Raw genomic sequence first — 14,608 nt, 5'->3', positions numbered from 1 at the left:
TTCAAAGAACTGATGTCTCCGCTTTGTTTATCATGACCGTGACGGCATCTGCCATTAATTTTAGAAAGCTGACTTGTGACCTTCAGTTTTTTAGTCACCTTACTGACCTGAACCTGAAGGCATCACTTCAAATCTGACGCTGCTGAAAATATTTTCACACGAGAAATCATGCACCGGCGTAGAGGCAGCTTCGGCTCTCATGCTGACGCTCCCTTTTTTAAAAATTCTATCCAGACCCAAAAAAAAAAAAAAAAAAAAAAGGATTAAACAATAATCTCTGACCAGCAGAGAAAATTGAAGCATAAGACGTCCGTCAGTAATCCAATAAAAGTCTTCTGATCTGACAACAAAGCTGAGCTCATCATATTGCTCTGCTGCACTGCCTGCTCTGAGGTTAAAACAATACCATCAAAATTCAACATTCATATTTGATCTGGGGGATTTTTGAGAACTGCTCACTCAATCTCAGTGTGCTGTGTCTCCTGACTGCAGCGTCTTTCTCAGAAAGTTTGGGACAGCTTGCTCACTTGTTTCTACATGGTAGCCTTGTTTTGTGTTTGGTCTGTCATCATAAGTAGATCACTTTCCCTCAGTGATTTCAGGTACTTTTTAGGTAAAAATGGTTCAAATTTTTCTAACAGTACTTGTTGATTCTATCTCTCCTGCAGTGAGGTTTTTTTCATTTTCTAAATATTTTTGAAAAATATTTATTTTGATACAATTCTTCTTCCTTTTCTTCTTTTTCTTCTTAGTTTTTTTTTATTATTATTGGCTTTACTTCTTATTCTTAATTTAGAAGGACATAAAAGATATAGAGTCTTCATTTCCTACTGAAGAAAAAAAAACATAACTTTGTTATTACACGATAATTATTACTGTTATTGTTGCTATTGGTATAGACTGTTTTTTTCCTGGCTATTTGGACTAAATGTTTATGTTTAGGCAACTGCTGCAAACTGTTCCTGCCATCTCCATTTCACTGGGTCAAAAAAGGTCAAAGTAAAATAGTAATAAAAATATACATAGCAATTAAATAAAAAATCAACATCCACTGATGATCACTTTTCATCCACGGACTCTTACAAAAGTAGGTAGAGTTACGTCACAGGTTGGGAAAGCCATTATCCAGTATTAATATTTAAATTCATATGTATACGCATACAGGACTGTGACCTCAGTCACTCCATGCACTAGGACCCTCAGTGGATTAACAGATTATTACATAACCGCACTGCATATTAGTATTATAAAGGGCTTTTCTAGACTACTCACCACTGATGGGTTTAAGATTAAAAACTTTAAATCAATATCATGTTTTTTAAAAATATTTGTAGTAGTTGATAATGTGATTATGGATAGTCAGTAACGGGAAACCCATCAATGTGATGCATTCTAATGCTATATTGGGGTTCTAATGGTATTACTGAGTTGTCAAGCGCCATTTGTAGTAAGGATTTTGTGGCCCTCTTGCTTTTGAAGTGAGAATGGTGGCCCACACTTCATCCTCTTCAGATGTGCCCTCACTTCCTCCTCATAAAGTCACCTGTTGTGTAAATCTATTGCAATTGACTTATATATATATATTTTTTTTTCTTTCTTTTTTCTAATTACAGCGTATTTTTATTTATTTATCCGATGAATAAAACCAAAATAAATGCGTTAAACGTCCGCGCGCGTGGATCAAGCAGGAGGAGCCGGTTCCGCCTCTTTCTCGGGATTAAATCTCCAACAAAAAAGCTTTGCTCTCATTGTGGTTTCAGCTTCTGCGCGCTACTGACATGGTGTCCCGGAGAGCGGCGCACTGTGGCAGCTGTTTTCTGCCCTGAAACTTGCGACCCTCGGAGGTGTGGAGAGCCTTGAAGAGAGGCGGCATGCGGCCGGCCGCTGCGCTCCTCATCCTGGGTGTGTGGACGCTCGGTGTGTTGGGGGAGAAGCTCCGGACGGGACGGACCCTGCAGCCGCTCCGACTCACCAGGTCAGACCATTCGAAACGATGTCGGAAAAACATTTAGAGTTCACGCAGGAAAATTAGGGACTCACCATCATGAGCTGGTCCTCCCATTAGGCAAACCAATCGGTCGCTTACGGTTGTTTCTTTGACAAGGTGAGCACTTTTCTTTACCGTGTACTCATGCTCTGAGTAAAAAGGTGATTTGCTGTGGAAAATACTTAACTTAAATCAATATATTACTTTGATTTTTTTTAAAAATATATATTAATAAGCTGGTGGGCCTAGCAACGTTGTTGCTACGCATTCGTTGCTATTCTAAATTTAAATAAATAGTTGCTGTCAAACATAGCCACATCACCTCATATCGGTCATAATACTGAGAACATTTTATCTTACAAACAAAAAAAGACACTGTCCTAAACGCAAAAACATAAAAAAATTTGTTTATTGTGTGTCGCCCCCTGCAGTAGCGGAAGACGCATTACATGAACATGATCTTTCCTTTTAAATTTTAAGAAACAAATTTGGCTTCAAGTAACTGTGGAGAATAAAACTTTGCCTCAGGCTAGTTGCCTCAGATTCATAAACACCGTGTTCAGGTTAGTGAAGATTTCAGCACCCGCCTTGTTGTTCCATCCTGCAGTATGAATAAGCTCCCCCACAAATTTAGATCATTTATGTCGATTTTTTTAAACCTCTTTTTTGTTTTGCTTCGTGACTATCGTGGTCCAGAGTCCAACCTGACTTGGTGCCGGTCACGCCAGTTTTGTAGTTGATTTATTTGGCTACGACTAGTGCGCGGCATTAAAGCTGAAGCATGGCTCAATATTTGAGAAACATCCGGCTTTGTTTTTCCGGTCTAGGTTTTCCTCTGCATTTCGATGTGGTCACTGCCCAGATGGCTTGGTTTAGGGTGGGATTTTCCGACTCCCAGACTCGACCAGATTACCGTCTGCATGGTCGCTATAGAATGATTAACGTGTCTGACAAAATCGAGCGTTTGAGTGTCACGATGTTGTGCTTATATTGTTGTCAGAAAGATAAGTGGGTCTGGCCAGGACACTGCCCCGCAATGACGTAACCTCTAATCTGATCTGTGTTCATGTGCTTTCTAATTTATTGCTATTATTGTTGATCTATAAAGGGTCAGTGGAGCAGAAGGAAGGTCGAGTCTAGGAGAGTATCATTGTACTATATTTAAACAGTAGTTGAAATGTCAAATGGAGCATCAAATGCATTTACTGGAGCCCCATTTAAATCGCGGAACTGCAGCCAAATGTCTAGTCAGCTGAGACGCTGACGGAGATGGGAAACAGTTTTGATGGGCTGACAAGGCTTCACGAAACAGTGTCCTCACTTTCTGAGATCAGTAGGTGGCGCTGTTAGTTTAAAAATGATGTGTGGTTCTATTGAAATGGTTGCTTCAATCCAAAGATTTTAGAGCAGGGAGTGCCATTTAGTGGGATCTGAAGATAAGGACGCTGTTTCATGAAGCCTCATAAGGAATTGAAATTATCTTGTGTTGGACTTGTAAATAAAGAAATGTGATTTATAAAAGATAAAAAAGGGAATATGAAAGTAACAACAATAAATGTGAATGCTATATACTTCAATATAGAGATGGATCCAGTTTGCTGGGTTCATAACAAGTGACGGGCTGATGGGGCTTCATGAAACAGTGTCCTCACTTTCAGAGCCTACTAGATGGTGCTATCTGCTCACAGTATTTGGATTTGACCAACCATTTAAGTGAAACCTCACGTCATTTTTAAACCAACAGCGCCCCAAACTGAGCTCTGAAAATGAGTGTTTTATGAAGCCTCATGAGCCCATCACTATTGAAACCTAGTGCTCATAAAGTCCCCCACAGCAGAGTTTCTCTCACCCCCTGTCCTTGAGTCAACTTGCTTTTGCAACGGAGTACATCCTGACCCGACCGCTCATCGGCTGTTTCACCACTAGGAATTATACACTTAATCATTTCTCACCCAAAGCAGATGGGCCAGTGTCGTGCGCTGTGCGGGAAAACTGGAGGAATAAGCTCTTGAACATGCACCCTTGATATTTCTTCTAAATATGGAAAAGAGCTGCATCAGTTTTTAAATCATAAATATACGACATGTTTTTGACTTGTCCTCAACAGTCGCTTTCTATTGATGTCAGTGCTGATCTGTTTTCTTACAGGGTAAAAAGAGAAACGCCTCTCGTGGTTGGAGCCAAGCATCAGACCAGCAGGTATGGCGTGTCGGCTTTTCATCCCGTAAAAATGAAAATGAAAAGCCAGAACATGCAAATCTTATAGTGGAGATTAAAACAGAGGCACATGGTGGGCATTTAATCACACTATTGTTTGTAGTAGCCAGAGAGTAGGAGGCTGCGGTGTGTTTTACTAAGCCCTATATAATCCATTCTTGTGGTGTCTTATCCGGAATTAGGAAGTTTATATTGTTTGGTGCTTCTTCAATGCGTTAAATACAAACGTTCTGTCAAGTTTTAGAGGACTGAGATTTCTCATTGTGGATGTGAGCATCACATTTTCACATTTCTATGTGTTTTTCTTTCAGTGCCGTGTACAAACGGAGTCCGGACATCACGAAATCCTGGGGCACGAAGTCGGAGCAGCTTCTGAGAATAGAAGACCACGACTTCACGATGCGGCCGGGATTTGGAGGTGCTTGATGCACTGTTGTTGCTAGCTACTTTTGCTGGATGGACTCAAGAAGCCATGATACGAACACCCTTCTAAAATAAAGAATATATTTTCAGAATATAAAACATAACAATAAAATATAATATATATTTTTTAAATAATTGTAATTGTAATACAAAGTAAAGTTTGGAATTATATTAGAATAAAATAAAATAAAAGGTAAAATAAAATGGAGAAAAATGTAGTTGAAGAAACCAAAAACAATTGAATATACATGAGAAAATAAATTTTAAAAATGAATGTTATTTTTAATACAGATTAAAGTTTGGAATTTTATTTAAATAAAATTTAAAAAAGTAAAATAAAAGTGAATACAATTAAATTAAGAAAGAAACAAAAAACAAATAAATCTACATCAAAAAATACATTTAAGAAAATAGAAAATAATATAAAGTAATTATATAAATATTTTAAATAAAACTAAAAGTTGGAATTTTATTTCAATTAAATAAAAAAGTAAAATGAAGTTTAAATAAGAATACATATATAATTATATGTCAGAGGATTATTGAATTACATCTTCCAAACACAAATTCATAGAGATGTCATTGTTGACTTGGGTGTTTATGTTTAAAACCGTCGTCCGTGTATATCACGATCAAACATGAAAATAAAGCTGAGTTGAAGTTGTCCCATATGGAAGGAACTACCATGGCGCATTCACTTCATCATGGAAATAGGAATACTTTACTATACATTTCTATCTTTTAAAGGATCGGTGGAAAGAAGCTTGAATATTTTTAAAGGTATTCTGCATCCCTGTTATATTTTGTGAGCACCTAACCTCCGATGATCGATGAGGCCCTGTAAGTCCACCCATGCATATGTGGCCCCTCATCCCGCTGCGGCCGCAGATTATGTTCCCTGTCCAGGAAGAATTTGGTGTGTAATGAAAAGTCTAGACAAATCATTGGATCCTGCAGTCTGTCCAGTAGAAACAATCTGTAGATCCAGTGAGTTTAAGGGTCGCGGCAGCGCCCATGAAGAGATGATATAACAGATTAGGATTATGTCTGAGCCCTACAGCTGCATGCAGTGAATAATTATCAAGTGATTTCTAGTTTACTTTGCCATGATCCTCGTCTTAATCTGACACCTTTGTGTTCCGCTCGGTGAGACAATAAATCCCAGTCCATTCCAGGAAGGTCTCAGCTGCCGCGAATAAACACTTTCTTGCTTCAGTAAGTGACTCACGGCAGTGTTTGTCCAGGACCTGCTGTCCCCGTGGGAGTGGATGTTCAAGTGGAGAGCCTGGATGCTATTTCAGAAGTCGACATGGTAGGTTTGAAAGTCTGTTCAGTGAAATACTGCAGTCTTACTTTGGCCTTCGTTGCAGGACTTCACAATGACCCTTTACCTGAGACACTACTGGAAAGATGAGCGTCTCTCCTTCAGGAGTAACAACAACCAGAGCATGACTTTTGACGGCCGGCTGGTCAAGAAGATCTGGGTGCCGGACATGTTCTTCGTGCACTCTAAGAGGTCCTTCACTCACGACACTACGACTGACAACGTGATGCTGCGAGTGTTCCCGGATGGAAAAGTCCTCTACAGCCTCAGGTGGGTCACCATTTCAGCACCAAACCAGTTCCGTTTGTTTTTTATATGCAAATAAAAAATAAAAATAAATAAAAATTTTAAGTTCCATTTCATTTTTCCTCCACTTCAATTTGACAAAATGCACATAAAAGTGATATAAAATAAAGTTAAATCAAATTGAAAAATAAACAAAAAGCAAATAAATCGACATATAATAAAGTAAACCATTCATTGCCACATATTTATAGGTAAATCCCACTTTCTCACACAGATATCATGTCATTGCTCATATTTATGTCGGAGATATGCCAAAGAAAAGACCATTGAAATTCCTGGATGAATTAGAGAGTGACACTCACACAGGCAACTGTCAGGGAGAGACCTAGGTCTCACCACCCGGGCTGCTCGGGGCAAGTGTCCCGGGTCATTTGGGAGAAATACATTAAAATGAAAGGCCACGAGTAAAAGTTACAAATCAGTAGAGGTGTTCAGGTGGCGTTGTTTTATGAGGGATGTAAATAAATGATTAAAGATAAAAGAATACATAAATAAATACAAAAAAGAAGCAAACATGAATACACATTTTTCATTTGTTGTATATTTCTTCAGAAATATCCTCTATTATATGCATTTATTTTTACATTTTCTGTATTGTTTTCTGCATTTCATTTATTTTGTATTATTATGCATTTATTAATGAGTTTCTATATTTATCATTTAACTTACTGATGTATTTTCATTTTTATGTACTGCTGCATTTATGTCTCGGCAAAGTAAACATAACACCATTCACACACTCATCGCTGCATCATAGCCAGCGCTGATGAACTTCTGACCAGCAGAATAGAAAGTGAATATGTGTGTTATGTTTATGTCACTTACGTCTTGATAACATTTGTCACCGTTCATTGGTTGTCGAAATCGTTCCTTGCAAAGAGGCGGCGAGTGTCTTGTCAGGACAGATGGACAACTGAGTCAGTCACCAGACTGGTTTTGGCAGCAAAGCTGACGCCATGACCCTGTCCTAGATACGGCCAGGAGGGATGAGGAGAAGGGAGAGGTAGCACTGAGTTGCTGAAGTCACTACAAAGTAACACACGGAGCAGTCACTTATTCTGACTTGTGCCCGCCGTTAATAACCATAAACATATTGTTTCAATCCATCTGACACAGTTTTTCTACAAAAACAAAACAAAACACGCACACATCTGTACTACATTTAGAAGGATAATGAAAAGTAATCCAGCTGCTGTTTTTATCTGGTTTGACACTGCCCCATTATTGCCCTGTAGAAATGGGACATTGTTCGATATCGGAGCATATTAAGCTGATTAGAAGGAGGGCTGCACATCTGTCGCTGGCCCAGTCATGTGGCACTCGTGACTATGTGGTGAGCACCGTGTCACCAAACCAGTGCTGAGACATGGCAGCTCAGAGGAGACAGCAGAATACGCTCTAATACAGGGGTTCTTCACCTTTTTGATCTCGGTTCCCACCTTTCCCAGAAGAAATGGACCCATTCAAGTGGTGGACTGATTCATTTCTGATATATATTTAATCTACTCACACATAAACAAACCAGAACCTTGTGAAATGACATGAAACCATGTGATCATCGCAAAGATATTTGTCATAGAAATGTCCAACCAGCAGCAGAACCAGGTGATAGATAGATAGATAGATAGATAGATAGATAGATAGATAGATAGATAGATAGATAGATAGATAGATAGATAGATAGATAGATAGACAGATATGTAGGTAGATAGATAGATATGTAAACAGACAGACGGATGGATAGATAATAGAAAGATGGGTGGATAGATAGAGAGACAGACAGACAGACAGATAGCTAGATAGATAGATAGATAGATAGATAGATAGAGAGACAGACAGATAGATAGCTAGATAGATAGATAGATAGATAGATAGACGGACGGACGGACGGACGGACGGACGGACGGACGGACGGACGGACGGACGGACGGACGGACGGACGGACGGACGGACGGACGGACGGACAGACAGACAGACAGACAGACAGACAGACAGACAGACAGACAGAATACATAGATACAATAGATAGATAGATAGATAGATAGATAGGTGGATGGATTGAGGCGTTGGCCCCAGCTGCCACAGCACAAGATGTCTATTTAAGGACATAATGCTGTGCCAATTACCAGCGCTTATGCTGCACACATGACCCTCTCATTTTGGAGAGTATCAGGGGCGCAGTGCCACGGGAGGAGATTTGTAAATCCACTTGACAAGCCCAACATCTGGATCTTTGCCGCCGGTTGTGTGGGCTTCTGCAGCAGTTTGTGGGTGGGCTGACACAAACAAAGTGTGATGTCATCATCTGCTGACATGAGTGACATGGCCGCCACTGTTTTGGTAGATGCTGACAGAACCAGTGTGTGATGCAGGGAGAAGGTTGTGCGTCGACACCGGCTGCTCTGCATGTGAGCCTGTGAGCTGGATTATGTATTTTAATTTATCAGCTTCCTCTGCTGAGGAAACAAATCTCTGTCAAGACCCCTGCCTGACCAGAACACTCTGTATGGATACTCTGGTTCGATGGGATCATGAGGAGCATCTCTGTCATGGATTAAGCAAAAATCAACTACTGATCCCACCTTATACTATATATCTCATGTCATCCAGCTATTTCATTTCATCATTGATTTATATATATATATATATATATATATATATATATATATATATATATATATATATATATATATATATATAAATGCAGGGCGGTTATAAATAATGATCTTTCTTTTATAAGTAAAAACAATTTTCTTTAAAACGTAATATCAAGGGCGTCACTTTAATGATAAAAATCTGGTTATGAATGAAAATGTGAGGTCCTAAGTATATGTGGGACATTCTGGACATAAGGAATGTGGTATTGTCTTTGGTATTAATGAGCAAAAAGTTCAAAAATTCTGATTTCTGTACTTCTTTCGTGTCTGTTTTCAACCTTTTAAATATGTTTCCAACACCCTCCATTGAACCACCTTGTAATTCAGGTCCCCCAATGAAATGCCACATTAGTGACAGATAATCTGGGATTATAGCTTTGTTATTATGTGTTCATATTATAGCACAGCACCTCCTTGTGTCTGGTCCAGGCATCTTCCATTTGGCTATGGAACTTATGGGCGGTATTTTATTGACACTTAACATGAAAGGAACGTCATCATTTGTGTGTGGTCACACGCTGCAGGGTGACAGTGACTGCCATGTGTAGCATGGACCTCAGCCGCTTCCCCCTGGACACACAGACGTGCTCGCTGGAGATAGAAAGCTGTAAGTGGACAGTCGCACTCACCAAACATACACCTGTTGTTCCGGCGCAAACCGAATGATCTGCCCCTCCTACAGACGCCTACACGGATGACGACCTGATGTTGTACTGGAAGGAAGGCAACCGCTCACTGAACACAGATGAGAGGATTTCTCTGTCGCAGTTCCTGATCCAGGAGTTCCACACCACCACCAAACTGGCCTTCTACAGCAGCACAGGTACAACTGGGAAAACCTGCTGGAGGTCACTGTCAGCGTCTGATCCCTCTCCTCTCCAGGCTGGTACAACCGTCTCTACATCAACTTCACGCTGCGCCGCCACATCTTCTTCTTCCTGCTGCAGACCTACTTCCCCGCCACGCTGATGGTCATGCTTTCCTGGGTGTCCTTCTGGATCGACCGCAGGGCCGTCCCTGCCCGAGTCCCTTTGGGTGAGAGAGTCTCTTCATCGCTTTTAGGTCCAGGATGCTTTTCTGATCTTGCTTTTTCTCTCAGGAATAACCACCGTGCTGACCATGTCCACCATCATCACAGGAGTCAATGCCTCCATGCCCAGGGTGTCGTACATCAAAGCTGTGGACATCTACCTCTGGGTCAGTTTCGTTTTCGTCTTCCTGTCGGTGATCGAGTACGCTGCCGTCAACTACCTGTCTACTTTGCGAGAACGTAAGGAAAGAAAGCTGCGAGAGACGGTGAGAGTCAGTCATCTCATGTCTCCTATATTTAAGAGGCTCCTTAAAACATGCTGTTTCACACTGTCTGCTGCAGCTTCCATGCACGTGTGGTATAGCTCATCCGGGGATGATGTCCACGAGCTACAGCGAGGTGGACGCCAACACCACCGGGAACTACGGCTTGCCAGAGATCAATGGAATCAAACGCGACCGCACGCTGGACCTGGGCATGGAGAGCGACCCGGTCACCGGCTACGTAGGCTCCAGCGCCTACAGCAGCGTCTGGATCGACACGCACGTCATCGACAAGTACTCACGGGTTGTCTTTCCGGGATCGTACATCCTCTTCAACATCATCTACTGGTCCATCTACTCCTAACAGAGACTGAGAGGAACAATCTTAACACAGCTGGCCTTTCCCAGTGGAGCCATCTGGTCACATGACTGCTGTGCACGCAGGAACTGCCTTGGCTTGATGGAGAAAACATGAAGCTGGCAGTTCACTGTTATGTTGATCCCTGCATCCCTCACAGCAAAACCTTCCGGACCTCGATGTTGACCTGGTTTGAACTCTGTTGATCTTCCTGGGATGAACTAGAAAATTGATCCCGGCATTTCATGATGATGTTTCCTCCATATGGTTGCATGGTTAGAGAATGTTGGATGAGGCCCTCAAGCCAAAAAACAGAAGAACAGAAGAAGAGTCTTATCTTAAATTTTCCTAATAAAATATAAAAGGAGAAAATAAAGAGAAAGTTTAATACACCACGGGTGGCACAGTGGCGCAATGCTTAGCACTGCCCTCAGCAAGAAGGTTCAGGGTTCAAATCCAGCTCAGGACCTTCTCTGTGGAGTTTGCATGTTCTACCCGTGTCCTGCGTGGGTTTTCTCCCGGCACTCCAGTTTCCTCCCACAGCCCAAAGACGTGCTCACTAGCCTGTGATAGACCTGTCCAGGGGGACAAGTGGACCTCATAAATCTGGGGAAAGGGCTGCATTTGGTCATGTTTGAGTTAAGCCCCACAAGTGTCTCCTGAGACGATCTGGTAGGTTGCGTTCCATCTGTACCAGACAACTTGTGTGCATTCCATTTGCGTTCCAGTGGCCGACAAATACGAGCGCCCCCTCGTGTTCTGTACTTACAAACCAAAGCGTTTCTCTGGTACTACACCACAGATTAGGATTTCAAAGTACCGGCCTTCACCACTTGTGGGGGTGGGGGGTACTTACTTAGCGACCACAAGCCGACACTTGCACATTCTTTTTCTGGTGACAGTGCAAGAATAAACACCCAGAAATCCCAGAGGAAGCCATCATTGTTACCTTGTGTGTTGTGCGTGATCTCATCCCGCTAACAACAGCTGTCAGGTGTTTGGGGAAATTGATAAAAGAGGACTGTGTGGTCCATCCCAACATTAATCCCTTCATTAATTAATCGAGTGTTTCTCAAACGCTGCAGTGATGGAGGCGGATTGTAATCTCAGGTACTGACGGCACTTTCAAATAAAAAAAGTGAATTAAAAGCATTGATTTGAGTGTTTGTTTTTTTTAAATAATCCCTCATTTGTGTGACGGCACAATATTTCTCCTGTTTTAAAGTGAATTGAGTTTTGACAACTGAATTCTGAGAAGTCTGACTTGGCTGTTATGTTCAAACGTTGGCAGTAGAGTGTCAGATGTCACCAGTAAATCTGGCGGCGAAGTGAAAGAAAACGGATGATGAGAGGCGTCCATCCTCTGCTTTATGTAACTCTGATGTAACATCTGCTCGGGCTTAACCAAATTTCTAACAAAGCCAAGTCACACATGAACCAAAACAGATTAATGAAATCTGATAGTTCAGTGTCGAGCTTGAGCTTAAAAATAATTTAACTTAAATTTTTTAGTTAAAAATGTAAAAAAAAAAAAAAAGATGCACACCAGGTTCATATGAAGCCGTCTGAATATCTAAACTGAATATTTATTTATTTTTCCTCATTCATTTTTGCCTCGGTGAATTCTTGCTTCACTTTCTGGAGCAGCTCTGGACACATCAGCACATCCAGCGCAGTCATGGCCAGAGCTTTGGCGGCCCGCAGGGTGTAGAACTGAGCTTTGACGTCGCCTGGTGTGATGGTTAGAACTCATTTTATTCGCGACACAGGTGCTGAAACAATTCATTTACCTGCAGCAGGTGTGTATTCTTCCGTGTGGACCAGGGCGTCCGACCCGATGGAGAAGTACGGGTGAATCCCGGGCACCACAAACGTGACGTTGCCGAAGTCGGAGGACCCTGGTGGCGAGAGTGAGTGGTTGTCATACATGTAGGTGTGCGACAATCTTCAGCTCTGTCCCACCTGAGGCGTGAGTCAGAACTTCTTCATCTGTAGTGAAATCGATGCCCAAACTCTTGCCGTTCATCTCATACAGCGTCTCCAACGTTGTGTTCCGCAGAATGTTATCAAAAGTATTTTTTGCAAACTGCACCTCCACCTGGGAACACGGTGAGGTCAAGGCTGCACATGCAGCTAAGTCTCCTTTTTTTCTTACCTCACATCCGGTTGCCATAGCTGCCGCCTGAAAACACGCCTCAGCTTTTGTCTTGAGCGTGGAGAGCTCAGAGCGTGAGGGCGTCCTCAGGTAGAACTCCAGCTCTGTATAGGCAGGAATGATGTTGGGCTTCACTCCTCCATGTTTGATGATCCCTGCAGGACACACAGGTCAGTGAGCTCCTCTCAGGGGGCAGCTGTGGTCACAGATCACCATGAAGTCTCCAGTCTGGCTTCATCTGTTGTCTGAGCACTGACAAGTTGTTGTAGCAGAGGACTGCTGCATCCAGGGCGTTGATGCCATTCCACGGGTAACCAGATGCATGAGACTCCTTCCCGTGATACCTGATGCTCACACTGGAGAACAACTTCACAACTCACCCTCTGCTCTATAAATGCTGGTGTAGAATGAATGAGCAATACATCAACTTACTCGCGCTCAGCCACCAGGGGGAGATATGGCGCATCGGCGTGCAGGGGGTGAGCCATGAAAACTACATCCATGTCATCGAACACACCCTCCTTCATCAGGTCGATTTTACCCCCACCATCCTCCTCAGCTGGGGTCCCCAGAACCGTTAGCTGGAAATTAGTTCAATGATTTTTTTTTATATATTTATTTTATTTATTATTTTACTTCAAACAAATTCAGGGTTGTTCGGTCATGGGCTAAATTAGAGGTGAATGCAGGAGTAGGATACCAGTTAGTTTCACTTTAAGTTGAGTAATGAATCAGTTTTCAGGTTTATAAAAGCTCTAAAAAAACATTATGGGATCATAATAATGCTACTGCCACCTGCTGTTCGATTGACCTCATTGCAGTTAAGAGTAATAGATAAAGTTATTATGACTATTTTGCCGGGACTGAAAAATCTATTTTAAAGGATCAAAACTGTCTAATCGAGTTTAACGAATAACGTAAAGACCAATTTCATGACCCGCTGCTGTACCTGCACCGGAAGTTGGTCGGACTCCACCAGTACAGCCTTGAGTCCCACTGCGGCTGCGGCTCCAACTTCAGCGATCAGGTTGTGTCCACACGCGTGCCCGATGCCAGGAAGAGCGTCGTACTCGCACAGGAAACCCACGTGAACCTCGCCCCTCCGCTGACCACCTGCTTTCGTCCGAAAAGTGGCTCGGAAAGCAGTTGGGAGTTTGAAGTGTGGCTCAACCATCCATCCTTCCTCCCCGCTGAAGAACGCTACCAGCGTGTCATGGGACTGCTCCTCTTCATAAGCCACTTCTGGACACTTCCAAATGTCGTCACTGAGCCGCTGCAGCTTCTCTCGGGCTTCATCTATATATGAAGCTACTCTGCTCTTGAGCTCCGACAGAACGCTCTCGCTCATTTTGCTTCCTTCTTCCGGCAACAACGCCCCAGCTGTTAAACATAATGTATATCGTATACCGACCCGGACCGTTTACGGTGTGACACTCGCTGATGCTTCTTCATGCGACAGAGAAAGTAAACACTCTACATAGTGGTTCTGCCCCTTAAATAACACCTCATGGCGAACAATTGTGAAAACGACTCAAATGAACTGAATGCAACGACAAATCGTGCGCGCCCGTTCTGTGACAGCAAGACCACATTCACAGAGACGCCGCGGCACCTGGCAACCCAATCCCCCACTTAAGCAGCGACAGCGCAGTTTCCCCGGTTCACTGCACAGCCAGCAGGTGACCAACACCATCAAACGCGATTTGCACGGCTCGACCCAAGTTTCTCGTTTGGTCTTTATTTAATGACTTTCTTTGATCTGTGGTAGCAAGTTTCAGGCACCACATTATGACGCTCCAGTGTAACGTATGTAACGACGTCTGCATCCAGTTTGACTTTGAGAATTAATCTGATATATCGAAGTGTTGGAGAGCAAGAATAGAAACGC

At 42.5% G+C, this 14,608-nt stretch overlaps 2 protein-coding genes across 2 annotated transcripts; one reads left to right on the top strand and one right to left on the bottom strand.

The window, feature by feature from the left end:
• The first annotated feature begins 1,765 nt into the window (after positions 1–1,765).
• Positions 1,766–11,708, top strand: LOC128746671 (gamma-aminobutyric acid receptor subunit rho-1-like). The gene is made up of 10 exons (XM_053843878.1): positions 1,766–1,975; positions 4,136–4,186; positions 4,516–4,622; positions 5,872–5,939; positions 5,998–6,221; positions 9,439–9,521; positions 9,597–9,737; positions 9,797–9,949; positions 10,014–10,210; positions 10,287–11,708. The coding sequence occupies exons 1-10, from the start codon at positions 1,872–1,874 to the stop codon at positions 10,569–10,571; spliced, it is 1,413 nt and encodes a 470-aa protein (XP_053699853.1). The 5' UTR covers positions 1,766–1,871; the 3' UTR covers positions 10,572–11,708.
• Positions 11,709–12,134: 426 nt separating this feature from the next.
• On the bottom strand, positions 12,135–14,396 carry LOC128746506 (peptidase M20 domain-containing protein 2-like). The gene is made up of 7 exons (XM_053843598.1): positions 13,670–14,396; positions 13,153–13,301; positions 12,934–13,076; positions 12,721–12,875; positions 12,528–12,663; positions 12,356–12,463; positions 12,135–12,295 (listed from the first exon to the last, which is right to left on the bottom strand). Exons 1-7 carry the CDS (start codon positions 14,066–14,068, stop codon positions 12,156–12,158), a joined length of 1,230 nt encoding a protein of 409 aa, XP_053699573.1. The 5' UTR covers positions 14,069–14,396; the 3' UTR covers positions 12,135–12,155.
• Positions 14,397–14,608: the final 212 nt, after the last annotated feature.

This window comes from Synchiropus splendidus, chromosome 15 (assembly GCF_027744825.2).
Source record: "Synchiropus splendidus isolate RoL2022-P1 chromosome 15, RoL_Sspl_1.0, whole genome shotgun sequence".
In the NCBI taxonomy this organism is placed as follows: domain Eukaryota; kingdom Metazoa; phylum Chordata; class Actinopteri; order Syngnathiformes; family Callionymidae; genus Synchiropus; species Synchiropus splendidus.
The sequence above is the reverse complement of the archived record's forward strand: the minus strand, read 5'-3'. Positions and strand labels throughout refer to the sequence as shown.